This window comes from Styela clava, chromosome 6 (genome assembly GCF_964204865.1).
Source record: "Styela clava chromosome 6, kaStyClav1.hap1.2, whole genome shotgun sequence".
Classification (NCBI taxonomy): domain Eukaryota; kingdom Metazoa; phylum Chordata; class Ascidiacea; order Stolidobranchia; family Styelidae; genus Styela; species Styela clava.
This window is the reverse complement of record NC_135255.1, coordinates 2,916,840-2,937,352: the sequence shown is the minus strand read 5'-3', so window position 1 is coordinate 2,937,352 and position 20,513 is coordinate 2,916,840. Positions and strand designations below refer to the sequence as shown.

The 20,513-nt window shown below is 34.4% G+C and overlaps 3 protein-coding genes across 6 annotated transcripts; 1 reads left to right on the top strand and 2 right to left on the bottom strand.

Annotated features, from left to right (window-relative positions):
- Positions 1–946: 946 nt before the first annotated feature.
- Positions 947–10,866, bottom strand: LOC120331156 (uncharacterized). 2 transcript variants are annotated; one of them, XM_078114018.1, is made up of 7 exons: positions 10,640–10,866; positions 4,078–4,248; positions 3,203–3,325; positions 2,807–2,921; positions 2,590–2,719; positions 2,112–2,222; positions 947–1,474 (listed from the first exon to the last, which is right to left on the bottom strand). In XM_078114018.1, the coding sequence occupies exons 1-7, from the start codon at positions 10,836–10,838 to the stop codon at positions 1,430–1,432; spliced, it is 894 nt and encodes a 297-aa protein (XP_077970144.1). In that variant the 5' UTR covers positions 10,839–10,866; the 3' UTR covers positions 947–1,429. The 2 variants fall into 2 exon arrangements, with proteins under 2 accessions (XP_077970144.1, XP_077970143.1); XM_078114017.1 differs by lacking the exon at positions 10,640–10,866 and adding an exon at positions 4,596–4,824.
- Positions 10,867–11,905: 1,039 nt separating this feature from the next.
- LOC120331089 (uncharacterized) lies at positions 11,906–15,410 on the top strand. The gene is made up of 6 exons (XM_039398117.2): positions 11,906–12,919; positions 13,650–13,826; positions 14,169–14,291; positions 14,607–14,721; positions 14,813–14,945; positions 15,241–15,410. Exons 1-6 carry the CDS (start codon positions 12,715–12,717, stop codon positions 15,385–15,387), a joined length of 900 nt encoding a protein of 299 aa, XP_039254051.1. The 5' UTR covers positions 11,906–12,714; the 3' UTR covers positions 15,388–15,410.
- Positions 15,411–15,554: 144 nt separating this feature from the next.
- Positions 15,555–19,270, bottom strand: LOC120331020 (vesicle-associated membrane protein 8-like). Of its 3 annotated transcripts, none has more exons than XM_078114019.1 (2): positions 18,953–19,270; positions 15,555–17,314 (listed from the first exon to the last, which is right to left on the bottom strand). In XM_078114019.1, exons 1-2 carry the CDS (start codon positions 19,080–19,082, stop codon positions 17,154–17,156), a joined length of 291 nt encoding a protein of 96 aa, XP_077970145.1. In that variant the 5' UTR covers positions 19,083–19,270; the 3' UTR covers positions 15,555–17,153. The 3 variants fall into 3 exon arrangements, with proteins under 3 accessions (XP_077970145.1, XP_077970147.1, XP_039253970.2); XM_078114021.1 differs by lacking the exon at positions 15,555–17,314 and adding an exon at positions 17,330–18,401 and having other exon boundaries at positions 18,953–19,253; XM_039398036.2 differs by lacking the exon at positions 15,555–17,314 and adding an exon at positions 17,330–18,401 and having other exon boundaries at positions 18,743–19,249.
- Between the last annotated feature and the right edge of the window lie 1,243 nt (positions 19,271–20,513).

Below are 20,513 nucleotides of genomic sequence, written 5' to 3'. Positions count from 1 at the left end.
TCAAATGACCATTCGCGATGAAGACCATCTATGGATGAGATTTGATAGATGGAAGAAACCTATGGATCGGTTTGTTTTCTAATATTCACGCTTTCTTTGCTCGCCCCAAGTCTAGACTCTAGTCTAGACGATAGAGCAGATTTTAGATTCGAAATATTCCGTTGAATGGTTTTTTTTACGCTTGTGTCGGTGGAAGAGAACTCAACTCTTTAGTTATTCGGTTAAGTGAAAATATTTACTTTAACTAATTTATTCTGCCAAGTATATTCTGAAACGTTCAAACTCTGTTTTTGTAATTATTATTGGCAAACAAGAGAGTAATCTACATGTAGTACAAGGGAATAATTGATGCTATTTTAAACCTAAAAGGTGGTATGTACGTAATGATCGCGATCCCAATGTTGAAAGATTGGTCAAACATTTATATTTTTTAGTTTCGAAACAATAGTAGCGTGTTCAGTTCCCATCAATTTTTATTATTATTCAAAACAAGATAAGTCAAATTTTGAGGTTCCAGTCTTTACGCAGTATTTACCAATTTGAAATATGTGGGATTGGATGCTGGTGCGCGTGTTATTTCGGCGATGTTACTTTTCTCGCTTTCAATAAAAAATGATTGACTTTACTATTTTTTTGAAGAATTATCTAATCACCACTCAATTGAAGCGGTATTTTCTTTTAATTGGTGGAGAGAAAAAAGGTATTAATTTTTAGTTTTGTCAGCATTAAGGCAACAACGCTAAGATTTAATTTTGTTTGCTGACGTCTAAATCCCCGCCGTGACGAAGTAGTGCAATAAAATGCAAAAACGTAACGACTTTTACAAATATTTCAGTACGGTATACTGAAATCGTCTTTGATAGCGAAATCCGAGGTGTTCAAATTTTACAAATGACTTTAAACTCAAGAAGGGTTCCAAGAATAACATAAATAAACTCTACATATATATTTCACCAACGACCAAAATCAGTCAAGGTTTTTTATTGAACTCGTATCATGTTGCAAAACAAGTAAGCTATACTAATATCGTTAAATTTACATATAGTCGATTCTATACCAATGCAAATACGTAGGAAAATAAATGCATTCTGACCGTTTCAAAGTAAGCTTATATATTGGTAAAACGTGATCATGAACATGAATGCTTTTTTTTCAATAAGCTTAACTTTTCCAAAGTCCTACATCCTTATTCAGGTTGAGATGGAATATGAAAACAATCAATTTATGAATCGCTGAAGACTTTGACTACGCCATAACTTGCTATCGCATTTATGAAATAAACGTTTGGACATAATTTAATACAATGTTCTAAAAGTGGACGTAAGCATGTTTTGCCTGTCACAAACCCATTTTAGTGAACAAATATTATATGTTTGAACTTGAATAAAATACAATATTCTGCCTCATGACGTGTTGAATAAACATTTTCCTATGATCGACGTCCACGAGGCCGTCTTGTTCTACGTCTTGTTGTCTGAAAAGGCAAGACAAAATGTATTTTAGCAGAGAACTTTTTATCGAAATTGATAAGTCCGAGTACTTGGTGCAGGGGTAGGCAAGGTTTTTCAACAAGGTGCCAAAAAGGTTTGCCCACCCATACTGGCAATTCGAGTGTGACGTAAGAGGGTTACGAACGAAAAAGTTGTGAAAAGCACGTCATAGAATCAAGAGAGCGAACAAACGTGGAAGCTTTGTTAACGTCCCCATAACATGGAAGTATATTGCACCCTAAAATACATCATACACAGACTACAGTCCTAACGAGCCTATTGCGGCATACCTATTTCAATAACAACAACTATGTAGTACATTAGGAAATAAAAGCAGGAATTTATTGCAGCATCAGGCGGGCCAGATTAAATCTCTTAACGGGCCGGATTTGGCACGCGGGTCGTAGTTTCCCCAATTCAGACTTGGTCTCAGAGGGGCACAAACCTTATCGGCTCAAGATGAGAAAGGGCAGAAAATTAAAAATAACGATGTACATCTCTATGACGCATACTTAATGTAATGATACGTGTTTATAAGATTTTAAACCATTTAATTTAGGAGTAATTTATGTCAAATACTTGAACGACAAGTTTCAGCGAAATAAAGAGGCAATGTCTCACCGTCGTTTCAGGAGCAGTGGTTGTTGGAGCAACAGTAACCGTTTGAGAGCATAAGATTTCCAATGCAGAATCCACGGCTCTCTTCTGTATTTGCCTTTTCTTCCTGTCGCCCTATAAAACGTATTTACGACAGGTATATTTATGACACATTCTACGTTTGTAGTCCAACAATAACCGTGTATTCTGGTGTATAATAAAATTAGGCGTATTCATATCCGATACACTCATTATCGAGATATTAATCACAATAAAAAATAATTAGAAATTTATCTCCAATAATTATTTCATCTTAAAAATCGCTTAGGCTTCTTCAAGTAATCATTCTTAAAATTTTGTTATTAATTTTATGTGGAAAAAATTACTAATGTTATATGTTTATAAATTAGCTTTCGAATAATTTTGAAGCTCAAAATATTTTTTTGCTCGTTTTTCAATCAAAATATATCATTGTAATGCTTCATAAATAAATTTTACTTACAAATTGTGTACATGGTTCCTTCACTTCAGTACAAGTACAAACTCCTTGCATTCGTCTTAGTACGTTTTCATCAATCACATCTCCTTTGAAACATCCGATAATGTATGGAAATTCGTCAGTAACATGATATCTGAATAATATTAACGTACGGAGCATGTAAAAGATACGTTACAGAAAACAATAATGAATTTTAAAAACAACACAAAAATCAAGCCACCTGTATTCTCCATTGCGTGTCTCCATTCCGCCACATTCGTCCAGTTCAGCCCTTGTCAAAAAATTGCCATCTTCGTCGAAAGGCCCATATATGGGAAAACCGTCAAAAGCCACACCTGCAAGCAAAATACCTTACTTTTCAGCAATTTAATTGATCAATAGGAATATTATTAGTTCACCAAATATATTTTTTCCGATTGAATGCAAGATGTAATGGACACTATATCGACTATAGATGAACAAATACTAGATATGAGAAATAAATATTCAGTATTATGTATTTGGTCAATACGTAATATAAATAATTATAACCATATATTGGTTTACTCTCGGCAAATACCCCAGAAAGCTTACCAAGTATAAATTTCGATATTGGAGTAAAAAAACTTTGAATTACCTAAAATTTGTGATGGATTCGCACAAATGTTTCCTAAGCATATTGGTGCAATGTGATAGTGATAAGCATTTCTTGGTGAAGGATGTCCGTGGCACTGATCAAGCAGGTCAAATTCTTCCATTCCTGAAGTAAATATTTTTGAAAACACCGGATAAAATATACATAGCTTTTCTTATTTATGATTACATTTTTGATGCGTCAAAGTTAACAATATGTCTTAACCTCATTATGGTAATTTAAAAACAAACGGGAATATGATATGACCCGATTCGCATACCCAACGCGGTGTGAATGCCATCACATATATATTAGCAGTTATTGATTGTCGTCTTTGGCAACAAGCTATTTCGAATATGCTGGTATCTATTCTATTCATATTAATAAATTGCTAATTTTACACCACTTGTACAGCAGGGAGCTAGTCAGTGGAAGTCACTTGACTTCTGAGATCTTGCTAAAACTGTGTTTGCTAAGATGTCGGGTGATGAAGAATTGATTAATGTTTCAAATCAACATGCAAATTTCTAACAGGCGATGCGATGCTGAAGCAGTTGAAGTTTCTGCTTTCAATTTTTATGAAACTGCAGTCTGTATACAATAGTAATATTATCATGGGAATACAGTGGGATGAGATAAAACAGGTAGAGATTTTCTTATGATGAGATAATGTGGGGCGGAAAATATATCCCATGGACAAGCCTTACATTTTCAGTCAAAATACAAATACAATATACATGAATAAAGTCCGCTTACGACTTTTAAAACTATGCGAATACAACGCGATACATTATATTTGTGCTAGTGACATTGTGACATGGTAAAAATATGAAGCCTGTCAACATTTTTGAGAAGGGTAATACACCAATTCATAATACCTGCATCACAGCATTCAGAAGTGTATGGATTGAATATAGCGACTCCATTAACAGCCATTCCAATTGGTCCCATCGGCGTACAACTTGAGCTTGTGGCATGAGTTGGATCTTTCTTTACTGTAAACTCATATGTCTGGGCGTCGATAGAATTAGGATTTCCATCAAATAAACCTGATAAGCACAAAATATTATTATATCCAACTCTGTAAAGTCAGATTTAGTTTCCCGTGCTTAAGTATAAGCGAACGATTAACAGGGAAAGTTAGTGAATAGCCTACTTTATTAAATAATAAATAAACTGTCCCATAGCGATAGTTTTAGCAGGAAACATAAGCATGCACATGAAAAAAAATGAAATTAATAACCTTCTCTATGAAATGAAGCGCAATTAGTATTTAAAATCTCGTAATGTTAGCAGTAACTGTCATAACACAATATGAATCGTCTATCGAAATATTCTATCATTTGGTATTTTGATTACCTCTTTGATTTTTATGCATTGAAAACAAAATACTCACCAGTGTCATGATCCGGAATGCCATTGCTTTTAAGGACGAGGGTCTCGGAAAATGTTTCAACCGACACTGTTCCCTGAAGCCCACTATTACCTTCTTCGTGAGTACGTGATTTGAAAAAAGATATTTCGTCAGCTGTCAATGCACTAGCATAATTAATTGATATCACAGAGATTAAACAAAATACCACAAATGATGCCATTATTTTACACCTTGAAAATAAAAAGGGAAGTTTAAAAATTATTGTGAAATTCGTTGGCCTCTCAAATTTGTTTCTGCGTTTTTGGTAATGAATGATATAAAAATATGCGAAAGTTGGTATCGTCGAAACAACTTAACGAGATTTTTGTGATACACCCAGTTTCAAAATCAGAAACGAACAATGAATGTGATAACTAACAAAATGCATCCATAAATATATATATATATCATAATATATATATCATAATTGTCGGATATGGCGCGGATATTGAACGCATAAATCGGATACGTTTAATCATCTGCGCGTACATAACCAAACACAAATGAGGTGATATTGCCAATACAAACGCACGTAGAAATAAGAATGCAATATGTAGGAGAGGATACAAATGAGACACGCACGCCGGATTGTTATGAAACTATTTCCAATAGGTTGAATGGGCAACAAAAATGTTGTTTTTGATTACATAATATTTATATAAATGATCTATTGTACGCAAGATCAGTAGTTGCATTTACATTATATAAGGGTTTCCGTACCAAAAAATAATTTTATTTTTGCACTGCTGTAAATATGCAACTTGATAACTGAGCTATTGCTATGTCACCATATTGTGATAAGAGCTCGTGTCAATATTAACATATTATCGCTTGAACAACTGGGTAATGCAGTCTGATTAAATTTATTCATAGTTTCACTTGTCTACTGCGACGTTGCGTCTCTGTACATTTTTTACCTCAATAGTTGCGCTCTTAGCAGTTTGATTGGCTTGAATTTTTATAACAAAACATGATACAAATCGATAAAGCTTGAGACATACGAGACTAAATTTTCTTCTTGTGAAAATTAGGCATTGCTCATCCCTATTGTAAATATATATATATAGAACTCCAAGCTTTCACGTTTGTTGATTACCAATCTTAAACGCTTCCGTCGCCACGCATATAGTTATATAGTATCACATGATAGAGAGGAATGTAAAACAGGGAAGAATCCGGTGCTGGAGAAAGTTGATGTCAGATCAGCCGACACTGTGAGAAGGTCCACACCGGGCCTGCACGGTGCAGTTATGGAAGACAGCCGTAGCAGCCGCAGCCGGTCACAACCAAATCGCAAAAGCAGTCTGAATCCAAAGAACTAACCACAAGTGCGTGGGGCTTTGCCATTTCGACATTGTCGTGGGTGATGGAGCGAAATAAAACTTTATATTTCAGTGCTTCCGACGGACCACATTCATTATGACTGTCGGTTTGCTTTCAATGAACTACGTTTGCTGGCTTGGGACAGGCGAGTCATATACTCTTTCTGCACCAAATCAGACCGCCCCTTTTACCCTCATTGTAAAATTAGAAAACTATGTTCAAACACAAATGATAAACGATACGTATATGCTCACAACTCAATACACTATCACCCAGAATATAATTGCATACACCCAATTTAAGGATATATTTTCACCAATAAAATTACTTTATATAGTCAAATCCAAGTTAAATCTTTCCAGTAACCCGTTCTACTCACGCTTGCCCTGAAAATTATACAAATACATAATATGATTGTAGTTTCATTAATATTACCAAGTATTTACTAGGTAATTTCTAAATATACCATCATTAGACTAACTATAGGTTTTTGTATAAAACGGATTATTAGAGGATCGATTCATATTGAAAATTGCCGAATTGACAGACTATCACACACGAATCCAGCAAAAATACCAAATTATTAATCATCTGTGAATAGTCAGAAATCCTTTACATTAGTTTCATTGACAGGGCATTCGTAGGGAGAGATACGAGATAACTCACAAGTTCAGTGTATGTTCCTTTTACCCCAAAATTACTTATTCCCTGTAACACCACAAAATGTACAGAAAGACCGACCTCACGTGATACCTGAAACGTTAAAAAAATGAATTGGAGAATGCTGTCATAAATAAAACAGAGTGAGGGGTAAGCAATCGAGTTTTACCTGTATTCTCTCTTACTTATATCATTTGCTTAGTAAAACTCCATTCTCATCTCTTGGGTCGTATGTAGGGAATCCGCCAACAGCGACGCCTAATATATCATGAAAATATAATACCGTCTAAGCTATTTTAACTTTTTTATCTTGAACTTTTTTGATGCACTCCGAGGATTACCTAAAATAAATGGAAGCAATTAAGTTATTTATTGCAATGTAGATTCAGATTAACCAATTAATAAAAAGGGTATCACTCAAATAAATGTAACTGACTCACCCTTCAGATACCAATATAATATGTATAAGCTTGGTATATTCAAGTGCACCCAGTAGACGTTGCTAGATAACTAACCCGGTTTATTCAGTGTCGACATATTTATGCCATGATATTGTGTCGATGATTATGAAATTATTTGTAGTTGAATTATTCTATAAATCAATGCACAATCTATAACACTTTTTTTAATTCACTACCGATAATACTGGATGGAACCATCTTGATATCAATAATAACAATTTGCTGCAATATTACAGCGATACGCACCCATCGGTGATGGATGACCAGGGAAGGAGTTCACAGTGTTCATCGAATAAGTGATATACATTTACCTTTATTACAAATGCACTTGAATGACACAATTCAAGCGTTTGAAAGCTTAGTATCTTAACAAAATATGATACGACCTGAAGAGTTATTTGTTCAATATAAACCTTTTAATCGTGTTTTCTTTGCCATACCAGCATCACATCACCAACATTTAAATGCGTTGAATAATACAACTCCGCTAATTGCCATCTTTGGTCCCATGGACACACACGTTGTTTTTGTCCTTTGTTCGTTTTTTTTTATATATCTTCCATTGTATCCATTCCATTCCATCTGGTTCCACTGTAGTCTTGTTCTTAATTAAAATCAATAAGTTATAGTTTAGGCTGACATTAGGTTATAGTTTTGTGTAAGTGATTTTGGGGATGGTGAGTCAACAATGGATGTTTCCCCGACCCTTATCACCAGAAAAAGTCTTCCTATATTTTATAATTGCATCACTTGGGGCTCATTTTGAGAGTGGTTTTGCGATTTAGCGCTTTGAACTAGTTAATATCTTCCGAACAACATTTCAATTAAAAATATTCTTCAACCCCGTTGTTTAAAAGTATTGGTGGAAGAGTTTGACTTAGTCTATCACAGCTATTTCTAGACTAATTTTTAATGACTGCGATTAAACTATATAAGAAAACAGGATAATCAGGAGTTATTTGATTCGTACTGAAGTTTCAAATCATAATAAAAAACTTACAAATAGCATACAAAAACGCAAAACGAGCTAATGTTTATCACCATGTAAGTCTGTCTGAGCGGCTGCTAAAACGTCTAGACTGATTTTTTGCCAGCCATGACGACAGTTTCGCTCACGCGCGTTACTTGCATGCAAGCGAAGCTGCAAAGTTTATGTTTGATTCCAGTACGACGACTACTTCCGAAAACTACGGTTGGCTTCACTTATTCCTCTTATTCAACCACACAGCGAAAGAGCCTCTCAAGACATTATCTTCTCTTTTCTTGCGACGATATTGATCCCCTCTTGGTTGTATTCGCTTCATTCGTAGGATCAAATTTGGATATATCAAATTACACAAGAAGAAGACCGAGCATAATGGCAAATCAAATTTGAACCCACGACAATTGTACCTGCATAATATTGAACCTATGGAATTTTTTTTGTTTTACGGATATTTGAACCCATACCAACCCTAACCCATGTGTTTTAGCACCCTCATATAGATTGAACCCGCGGATATACACATGGGTTCAAATGTACGTGGGTTCAAATGTACGGTCACCGCAAAGTACAATAAATCAAAGAGTCCTAAAAGACTGTTACGTCTCCTTGTTGCTCTGAAATATGAAAACGATTGTTGAGCATGTGGTAAAGTCCTTTTTCCAAAGCAGACGCCTACAACTAAATAAATTCCACAGTAAAGACTCCTACGAAAAATGTCTAAATTCGAAATTCATATGATTTAATATAAATTGTGATATTACCTTGTGATATTACAAAGGCATCAGAGTTAATAAAAGTATGCCAAATGGATTGTTAAAACTGTCAAGGTCAAGTTTCTGTTAATAAAGGTTGCTAATAAAATTGCAAATCTTACAATAATTGTATTCAAAGTGACGTATTTCATTATTTTTATGTAAGATAACGCCTACTTGCAGAATTGTAGTACGGTTTAAAAACAAACATTGAGATTAGGTTAAAACCATGTGCCACTAAGATGCAGCCTTTCGCTCATGAGTTTAAACTTAGGACTTTCGGAACACTAAATTTCGGAAAACAGTGAAAAACTTCCAAAAAAAGTTTTCTATTCAGTATTACATTTGCATGCACTCTTTTTCATGTTTCACTCTAATACCTTTTGTGTTCTGCCGTAGGACAATTCATTTGTGCCTGATATTTTTAAAGATTTAAATGCTTCGCTTGAATCGCAAGATGAGCTCAAGTACCCATTTGTTTGTGTAGAATCGATTTGTTTATCGAGATTTGCGCAGTCGCTCCAACAATACCGCGATCCGCCTCGGTAAATATATACTCAAAAATCGAAGAGAGATAGGAGCAAAAAAGGAGCTAGTCTTAAATGTACCATAACCAAAATCTAATTATAACAAATTTTAAATAATCCTTTTTGTAGGCCTATTCCCGATCCTAACCCAATTTGATGAGGTAAAGATGCAAACTAAAACGTCTCTTGGAGAACGCAATCGTTATGAAAAAGAGGGGAACAGTCGCGATTGTTATCTACGATCACCCAGCCCGTAATGTAAAGATGTATACATAGTGAATTCTACAATCTTCGATTTCACTGATTTTTGCGGTCCTTGGATTTGTAGCTGTGTGGTTTTATGCTGTACAATAAACCGCAATTTTTTCACAACCAAAAATAATAAATTACCAAAAGTATAAATGACGACAACTGTTTTCAGGAACTTTCCCCGCACCATCAAACCCCAATTCAATCGAGGTTCAATCGTTCAATTGGAGAATACCGAAGAATCCAACAATACAACTTGAAACATCTTGTTTACCTATGGGACCAATAGCGATGGCAACGAATGGTGTGGCAATTTACAATCCATTCACTATCGGATGTTGTGATGCAGGTAAAAAAAAATTCTAGTATTACTTTTCATTTTTTTTATTTAATTATGAAGAGATTCATTTTTTTAAGTGTTGTTTATATATATGTATCTTTTTGGCTTTTTCGCTTATTATTTGCTAGAGGTATCCAGGAGTTGGGATGGCATATTGAAAATATGTAGTCTTTAATTCTACATTATCCATAAATTAGAGATTGTCTTCTCTAAAATTAATAATGAAAATTGAAAAAGGGTCTAAAAGAAAATTCATATATCGGAATGCAGGTTTTCTAGGCTACTCTAGACTACATGCCTAAAGCAATACAATTCAGACACACAATTTAAGAATTTCTGTTTACTCGACAGGAACTGAGGAACTCGACTTATTCGACATGTGCACTGGCCACCCATCGCCATCTGGGCAATATCACTACCACATATTTCCGAAGTGCTTAAAGGACTTCGGTGATTTTAATTCGACTATTTTCGGTACGTCGTCTGTATTTTAATATTTTCAATCTAGTATTCCAGCAGATATTAATATTATGAAGTACGGCTTCAGTTTCAAGCGAATCCGCGTTAGCGATCAGTATTCAGAATATAGAATTCACAGTTTCACTACCATCGGAAACTTTATATGATGGCACAACTATAGATGGAATTTGAATCGTCTATCGAAATATTCTATCCTTTGGGATTTTGATTACCTCTTTGATTTTTATGCATTGAAAACAAAATACTCACCAGTGTCATGATCCGGAATACCATTGCTTTTAAGGACGAGGGTCTCGGAAAATGTTTCAACCGACACTGTTCCCTGAAGCCCACTATTACCTTCTTCGTGAGTACGTGATTTGAAAAAAGATATTTCGTCAGCTGTCAATGCACTAGCATAATTAATTGATATCACAGAGATTAAACAAAATACCACAAATGATGCCATTATTTTTACACCTTGAAAATAAAAAGGGAAGTTTAAAAATTATTGTGAAATTCGTTGGCCTCTCAAATTTGTTTCTGCGTTTTTGGTAATGAATGATATAAAAATATGCGAAAGTTGGTATCGTCGAAACAACTTAACGAGATTTTTTTTGTTTTACGGATATTTGAACCCATACCAACCCTAACCCATGTGTTTTAGCACCCTCATATAGATTGAACCCGCGGATATACACATGGGTTCAAATGTACGTGGGTTCAAATGTACGGTCACCGCAAAGTACAATAAATCAAAGAGTCCTAAAAGACTGTTACGTCTCCTTGTTGCTCTGAAATATGAAAACGATTGTTGAGCATGTGGTAAAGTCCTTTTTCCAAAGCAGACGCCTACAACTAAATAAATTCCACAGTAAAGACTCCTACGAAAAATGTCTAAATTCGAAATTCATATGATTTAATATAAATTGTGATATTACCTTGTGATATTACAAAGGCATCAGAGTTAATAAAAGTATGCCAAATGGATTGTTAAAACTGTCAAGGTCAAGTTTCTGTTAATAAAGGTTGCTAATAAAATTGCAAATCTTACAATAATTGTATTCAAAGTGACGTATTTCATTATTTTTATGTAAGATAACGCCTACTTGCAGAATTGTAGTACGGTTTAAAAACAAACATTGAGATTAGGTTAAAACCATGTGCCACTAAGATGCAGCCTTTCGCTCATGAGAAATATAATACCGAATATCAGAAAACAATGTTTGTTCAACAAACAGGGTAAAGGTCGATTCTATGCAATACCTGGCACTGAACAACCCCTACGAGTGCCGCGCTAAGAGTTAAGGGAATGTGTAACTTCGGGAATTGCATACTGATATTATAGGCGATCTCTCAGTAGTGAAAAATTTTCTAACTGGCATGGACCACATAGGTTTCCTTTTTTATCCATATTCTCACTAAATAAAACGGTATTTATTTATTTAGATATCATCGATTTTATATTTTACATCAGTATACCGAAATAGAAGTTAATTATGCATTTTGACATATCGCACAAAAGATCTCGATTCTCGCAAAAAAATTTGAAACACTAAAATGTATGCAAGCACCAATTCTGAATAAAGCAAAATGGACGAGCCCAATCAACCACAACATCACCATAACGTTAGCGCATTTGCAAATGTGTTTTAGTTTATTCGCTTGGAGACGTTAATCGCCTTGAAAGTTGCAAGTTACCAACATTCAATTACAACATAATTTGCTGATGTTGCTTATGCGGTCATAAGTTTTGCTACGACATCTTAAATTAATCGAATGAATAGTGAATGCAGTGATTTATTAACTTTTACACCAACGTTTTGCAAACTCCTTGCATCGAGATAAGCAATGCAAGCAAATTATCGGCAGCAAATATACATTATATATACTTGTTATCAGAGTCGCTAAACTCAAAGAAACATTAATATTATTTGGGCTTATGATATAAATAGTATTTTATGAGAAATCCAAAACAATTAAAACATGTAGGAGATCCTTTTATTACCAAGAAATTAATTTCCCTAGCCATATAATACATATTAGACTACAGAGGTTTAGATAAAAACATCAGTATTTATATTGTATCGTCATAAAAAATAGATTTTAAGCGTATTTTTTATGCGATTTACACCTTGTGATAGCGTGGGGCATAGCGTGGTTTCAGATCTCAACTGCATGATAACGGATAATGCAGAGTGGCATATTTGCTAAACATAAACAATGAACAAAAGGTATACAAATGCCTGATTAGACTCCGTTATATAAAGAAATTCTTTTGGATAAATAACATTCTCAAGCGACTGCATACCGTTAAAGCGATCTTTCGCAGAGTAAAATTCAAAATGTTCAAACTTTTGGTCCTAGCATTAGTCTTTGCAATAACACAGGGGACTTTAGGGCTAACCACTGATGAACGAAAGTATTTTAAAGCAAGACCTTACCCGGAACAAAATACCGGAATACAAGGAACAGTGAGTGTCGATGACGACCCCAGGGATGCAAAAGTATTGATCCTGCAGAGCAATGGAATTCCTGATCACGATACAGGTATGATACAGATCGCTACAGAAATTTAAACTTGTTTTCATTTTGTAGCAACCTAACCGAGTTTAAACTTAGGACTTTCGGAACACTAAATTTCGGAAAACAGTGAAAAACTTCCAAAAAAAGTTTTCTATTCAGTATTACATTTGCATGCACGCTTTTTCACTCTAATACCTTTTGTGTTCTGCCGTAGGACAATTCATTTGTGCCTGATATTTTTAAAGATTTAAATGCTTCGCTTGAATCGCAAGATAAGCTCAAGTACCCATTTGTTTGTGTAGAATCGATTTGTTTATCGAGATTTGCGCAGTCGCTCCAACAATACCGCGATCCGCCTCGGTAAATATATACTCAAAAATCGAAGAGAGATAGGAGCAAAAAAGGAGCTAGTCTTAAATGTACCATAACCAAAATCTAATTATAACAAATTTTAAATAATCCTTTTTGTAGGCCTATTCCCGATCCTAACCCAATTTGATGAGGTAAAGATGCAAACTAAAACGTCTCTTGGAGAACGCAATCGTTATGAAAAAGAGGGGAACAGTCGCGATTGTTATCTACGATCACCCAGCCCGTAATGTAAAGATGTATACATAGTGAATTCTACAATCTTCGATTTCACTGATTTTTGGATTTGTAGCTGTGTGGTTTTATGTTGTACAATAAACCGCAATTTTTTCACAACCAAAAATAATAAATTACCAAAAGTATAAATGACGACAACTGTTTTCAGGAACTTTCCCCGCACCATCAAACCCCAATTCAATCGAGGTTCAATCGTTCAATTGGAGAATACCGAAGAATCCAACAATACAACTTGAAACATCTTGTTTACCTATGGGACCAATAGCGATGGCAACGAATGGTGTGGCAATTTACAATCCATTCACTATCGGATGTTGTGATGCAGGTAAAAAAAAATTCTAGTATTACTTTTCATTTTTTTTATTTAATTATGAAGAGATTCATTTTTTTAAGTGTTGTTTATATATATGTATCTTTTTGGCTTTTTCGCTTATTATTTGCTAGAGGTATCCAGGAGTTGGGATGGCATATTGAAAATATGTAGTCTTTAATTCTACATTATCTATAAATTAGAGATTGTCTTCTCTAAAATTAATAATGAAAATTGAAAAAGGGTCTAAAAGAAAATTCATATATCGGAATGCAGGTTTTCTAGGCTATTCTAGACTACATGCCTAAAGCAATACAATTCAGACACACAATTTAAGAATTTCTGTTTACTCGACAGGAACTGAGGAACTCGACTTATTCGACATGTGCACTGGCCACCCATCGCCATCTGGGCAATATCACTACCACATATTTCCGAAGTGCTTAAAGGACTTCGGTGATTTTAATTCAACTATTTTCGGTACGTCGTCTGTATTTTAATATTTTCAATCTAGTATTCCAGCAGATATTAATATTATGAAGTACGGCTTCAGTTTCAAGCGAATCCGCGTTAGCGATCAGTATTCAGAATATAGAATTCACAGTTTCACTACCATCGGAAACTTTATATGATGGCACAACTATAGATGGAATTTGTTGAGATTTTTTGTTCGTGATAGATTTTTAATTTTTATGATATTGGTTAGAGATTTAGGTAAAGACAACTTCACAAATATTTTATCGTTAATGAACTAATTTTAATAACTATGCTTGTGACATATTGCTTTATAATCAGGTGTTGCATTCGATGGATTTCCAATTTACGGACCCGAAGATGAATTTGGTAACGAACTCACAAATGCTGACCTGGATGCTTGTAATGGTAGAACTGACACTTATGGCAATTACAGGTATGTATTTGCATTCATTTTTTGTTGTGCGTTCTATTATTTTGTATAATAATTTCAATTTTATATTTTTAATTTGTACGCGAATAAACAGATATCACATCACAAACGAATACCCATATTTCATGGGATGCTACAGTGGACGAGTGAGAAAGGACGTTGGCAATAATGTTGGATCAACAACGGATTGCCAGTGTCTCGAGCCCGTTGATGTTTGTACAGAGTTTGTAAGTAATAAATATATCACCTAACATACCAAAGCACTGAGTTTATTTAATAGAAAACAAAAGAAAACATAGTTATAAACAAACAATTGTAAAACGTCAGTATAGTTCGCTAAGTGAGACATAAACTCACGGAAACAATTGATGAAACTTTTTTCAAAATTGTTGCAAATATCAATTCGATATCGATAAACAAAAATTTAATACAAAACTTTCAATATGATAACAATCAAATTGAGTACGTAAATATGTGGAAAAAGTATTTGATATCCGTTTACTGAGTACTATTTTCATGCAGGGCGGTGGTGGAGGTGGCGGACCACCTCCTCATCCTGGACAAATAATCATAGATGATCCTGGCGATGGGGCTGGGGCAATATCTGCAAATATTGCAGTACTGGTTATGGCGGCATCTACTGCAATTTTCAGAATACTCTATGAATGAATAAAAAAAATATTGGTAACAGACAGTTTGATTAAAATGTGTGAACAATTTTTTGTGATCGCGTGTGAATAACATATATTTAAAACCGGAATTAAGCTGTATATATGGGATGATTTATAATGGTTCTATCACAGCTTTTAAATAAACTATGAAATTGAATATCATGTAACTGATAATGAGTTCTGCCCCAAGAATTTAAATATAATATTGAGATAGATTACACGTACGCTCCTAATTCATTCTTCACGAGAGATATGAGCTATAGTTAACGTTGGTCATGGGGGTTTTCTGAAACGTTTGAAGTTTCATTTGTAGAAGAAATTTTGCACACTTCCATGAAGCCACCCGTTTACCCCTGGCTTGTTTGTCCCGACGTCATTGATGAAACATCCAGAAGACGTCAATTTAATAACGAGAATATCGGTCAGAGACTGAAGACTTATCGATCGAAAGTTAGGGGATCCCCAAAAACAGCGCTCCTACTCCGTAGTGACACCTTGTGTCCCGTCACTAATTAATCAATACCTCTCTAAGTATACGACATAATTCATCCAAAATCAATAGGCTTCTGGTCCGACATATGATGAATGCACATGCAAAATCTGGAGCAGATTCAATTTTGCTTCCGTGAGATATCGCGTGCATCTAACATACAGACAGATAGACAGACAAACAGACAAATACCTATCAACATACTTAAAACACACCGACAACATACACCGAATAAAATCGATAAGTAATTAATTGGCTAGTCGTGCAAAAGCCTTGTTACCGTGGATGCGCCGAAAATAGGTATACTAAGACTAATGAAATCAATCATAAAAAGCTTGGGCCACATATTATCCCCACTACAGAATCACTAGTTTTCTAAGCCATATTCGTAAAAATCTGACCCATTTTACCACAATCAAATATCGTATCCCATTATGGAATCTACCTTCATGAAAAATCAGTTATCAAAGCAAGTTGACAATCGAATTCAAATTAGATATTTTCGTATAATTTGTCGAACCTATTAGTAATGTATTAGCAAGGTTCTGCACAATGTTCATAAACGCAGTCGACGATCTGCGGGTTGGACTCTTCAAATAATACTCTCGCATGGCGTAAACAAACTACAAGCTTTTTTTTCACAATTGATTGAACCTAATCTCAAATAGAAGAAGCGTTAAGGTATTGTATTCGCCGACGTTAATTGGTGACCATGAAACATGCTAGCAGAAGAAGTGACAAAAAATGGAAGCATTAGAAAGGACAGCTGTGCCAAACGCAAGCGACAAATTCTCCATTTGGTTTGTTAAACTAAGATTTAAAAATCCGACAAACCAACATACAATCGAATTTTATATGATGTGAAATATATATCCGAGCACTGATGTCCGGGTGTTTATTTGTGAAATTTTTGAATAGCAAACAAGTTACGAAATTATTCTTTCGTGGATCTGGTAGATGAAATATAAAATGTATATTCCTCACAATAAATCCATTATAGCTTGTGATACTGAACAGTATTTGCAAGATTTTGATATACATCATCTGTTAAGGACAAGGTACAGCCATCGACTAATTCGGTCACACGCTATTTCTGTTGTATAGGCAAATATATCCTCAACATTCGTAATCACTATTATCCAACTCGAATCATTTAACATATCATCTAGTTTTTTTGTATTGAATAGGTTAAAACTAAAACAAGAAAAATAATTGTAAAAACTAGCCGATTGCTTCTTTTTCACTATAAACTCTTCGAAACAAACAAACATCGATTACTTGCCCTTATACGCCTTCCTTGTAAAGCTGTAACGCAATGCGTCCGCACACGTGGTTGGCGGAGGAAGAAGCAACCGATAAGCCATTCCGCTAAACACCCAGTAATCCTTTAGCACATTGTCACATTCTTCCTGGAATTCGAACCAGCCTCCAACCCCTTTTCAGAAACAAAATAAAAATAGTAATGACATTTTTCTTAAGTTTTGAGGTGTACCCAATCAGAAAATAATTATTAGAATCGAGGAACAAAATGTGTGTCACAGTCTAATTTATGCAGCATATCGCGAATACGTCTGTAAACAATGTATGAAGAGACTAATTTAAGTTTTCTACGTGGTATTATATGACATTTCTGAGCATATATTGTGCAATAAATCACTTTACATTATAGAATATGGCTATTACTATTTCGTTACGCGATGTACAAGGCAAGGCGAAATTCTCTAGGATTTTCAAGAGCCGTTCATAGCACATATAGTAAGTAATACAGAATCAAGGTTTGCCGATGAGCGGCAACGAAGAAAAATGCATTAAACAGCAGATCTTATCACTCTAAAGCATTTTGTAATAAAATACTTTAACTGTTACGTCACGAAATTCTATAGATATAACAGACTTCATTTTAACAATATGCTTGTATAATTAAATATCCAAAAATAATTTTCAAATAGCCAAATAATACTATACATTTATATTTTGAACAGTAAACGAAAAAATTATTCCAATTATCGCTTTTGGAAATTTGCAAATTATCATCATATTAATTGATTCAATAACGTCACAGTATTCCCGCAATTCCTTTCATAACTTTTCAACGTAAGGAAATATTTATTAAAACTTTTTCGAATGTTTTGTTTACCCATTAGAGAGTTTAGTGCCTTTCAAAGTCAGTAAAGATAAAGGTGGTATTTATTCAAAATATTAAGATAGGCAAAATACTTTCGGTGATTTTAATCATAATAACGTAAACCACGTGATATATATTATTAGCAGGGATCCATTTCAAATCACAAGCATATCATCATGTACCGCCAAAATTAATATTGAAGCTGAATTTAGCAACAGCAACAACAACAACAACAATTTTTCCAGAACATTTTCTTTTTTACTGTTTTTGAAACTTTCTCGAAATCTTTTGATGAATTCAGAAGACTTGTTGAAGCTTGAAGTAACTGATCAAGATTTTCGTCGCGTTCCAATAATGCTTCACAGTTACTTGCCATTAAGTTTTGCACATCTTGAACCTGATCCGAAAAAAGATTTTTGCTGTTATGGGATGAGCGATTGTCAGTTGCACCATACTTTATGTTTGAATGATTTTTTACTAGCAATGAATCAGATTGCAAATGATCAGATTTTTCAAAATCATGCTTATTTTGGAGATTTTCAACAGTACGCATTGATTGATGTGGCTCAGTATTGGTTTTGAAGTCAGGTGTTGTAAAATTCAATGCGTTTTTAACTAATACAACTGGGACATCATTGACATTAAGATCCTCATTCAACCATGAGCAATTTTTTTCTACTTTCGAATAAGAAGTTTGTTCATTTTGATTTGGAAAATGAAGGTCACTTTTTGTATCACCTCTCTGAGAAGTTATATCACTATTTGACTCTAATAGTGTAGTTGAACGATTTTTAGAGTCGATCCTAAGTCTTTGATTGTTTTCCACTTTTTGTTTTGCGTTAAAGTTTGTATATTCTTTTTTCAGTTTATTTCCCTGTGACGACGATTCTCCACGAGTTGATTCAGTATTTTTGATGTCTTCACTATCATTAAGAAAACGGGGTTTACCTCCTCCTTTAGATGCATTTGGGTCGTTCTTTTTTTTCTTTTCCTTCTTTAGCCAATTAAATATTTTCCTTTTTTTCTTCGTCGTCGAACTTATATTATTTTCTGAAGGCTCATCATTCTTTTTGTTCATAGCGTTAACTGTCTAACATACTATTTGCCAACTCCGATCAACTCTTTTTATCTTATAAGTACGTTTAATGAAAACTAAAACTAAATAATTTTAGTTATAGTACAACGTTTAAATAACAAAAATAATAATACATCAGCAAATATACCACATATATTTAATTCAATAGTCTTGCTGTAAACTAGCGCAAATGTATTTCTGTAACGTTTCGTCTGACCGGAATCAGACTCTTTCAGACAAGCATAGAGCAAGAAAAGGTAAGTTAGTTTTGCGCAACCCCATCTGATAGTTAAATATAACACGCAAGCAATTCGACCAATAACCACATAGGCATCAGAGATAAATGTCAAACAGTTAAATAAGTGAGGACAAAGGCGCATGTTAAATTTATACCGAGTTTTTAAAATCACGAACACGCGAGACCGCAAGTATCATAGCAATTAGTTGCAACGAACACCCTACTTCCTCTGTTCGCTACAAATTGATTAGGCCATCGAAAACAAGACAATTCCGATAATTTGATATATTTTCTGTTACTGGACAAACCTATGAGCTGCCTAAAAAGTTTTTTTTTTCTTCTTCTAGTAATATTGCATTGGCGAACGCAATGATGTTTTCTAATTAGCCTACGTCATCCGCCTAGTCATTCATCATATATATAAATTTCTTGTTACGCCGCAGCAGATCAATACTAATAGTTGAACACCTAATTATTGATTCACAAAATAAGTATATTAATGATTTATGGCATATAATTTATATAACATTAGTCTATAACGTATCGCTACAAGAAATAATTATATCTTGACCCGTCTTGTTATCACTCGACTTATTGATATTTTGGCACGATCAACTAGGGGGAATATTTTTTTAAGAATGCTTATCCGTGTCATTAATAGGTTACTCCACCATTTTCTTTCCCCAATCCGGCTATATGGTAGAGACCTCTGGCATTGAACCGTTGTCGCTGAACAGCTGTTTGGTCGCGCGTCTGCGATTGTGGAATCTGGCTTCGGTAAGATAAAAAAAATTACGTCAAACAAAGACGGCTTCGTTTTGCGCGTTATCTCTTATTTAGGTTTTGATATGTTAATTTCAGTGTATTTTAAGGGGGTTTCAGCATTTCTAAAAACAACTTTTATTAACGTTTGTCTACTTTTTTGGATTGATCGGCTAAATATTATTCATTTGTACGTTTTCGGGATGACTGGGCCCTTTAAAATCTATGTTTTAGGTTTGAGTGGGATGATTTCCTATTTTTTCATGCCATCTGAAATTTGTGTTGTCATGGTAAACAATTACTAAATTTTGGTAAATATTACTGAAAATGTATAATGACACATCCGACGACGATCAAACCCCGTTGATAAAACGAAATGTCGTTATGTTTTCCATCAAATCCCTGCTTCTGAAAACAAATAACTGATTATCTAA

Bases quoted from the DNA above. Each gene is read 5' to 3' on its own strand.
- LOC120331156 (XM_078114018.1), bottom strand. From the start codon at position 10,838: ATGGCATCATTTGTGGTATTTTGTTTAATCTCTGTGATATCAATTAAT. The intron at 4,249-10,639 runs GTGAGTATTTTG...TGTGCTTATCAG, and splicing joins TATTCCGGATCATGACACTG to GTTTATTTGATGGAAATCCT. The intron at 2,720-2,806 runs GTGGCTTGATTT...AATATTATTCAG, and splicing joins ACACGCAATGGAGAATACAG to ATATCATGTTACTGACGAAT.
- LOC120331089 (XM_039398117.2), top strand. From the start codon at position 12,715: ATGTTCAAACTTTTGGTCCTAGCATTAGTCTTTGCAATAACACAGGGG. The intron at 14,292-14,606 runs GTACGTCGTCTG...CTTTATAATCAG, and splicing joins TTTTAATTCAACTATTTTCG to GTGTTGCATTCGATGGATTT. The intron at 14,946-15,240 runs GTAAGTAATAAA...ATTTTCATGCAG, and splicing joins TTGATGTTTGTACAGAGTTT to GGCGGTGGTGGAGGTGGCGG.
- LOC120331020 (XM_039398036.2), bottom strand. From the start codon at position 19,082: ATGAACAAAAAGAATGATGAGCCTTCAGAAAATAATATAAGTTCGACG. The intron at 18,402-18,742 runs GTGATACAAAAA...TTTTCGGATCAG, and splicing joins TGATATAACTTCTCAGAGAG to GTTCAAGATGTGCAAAACTT.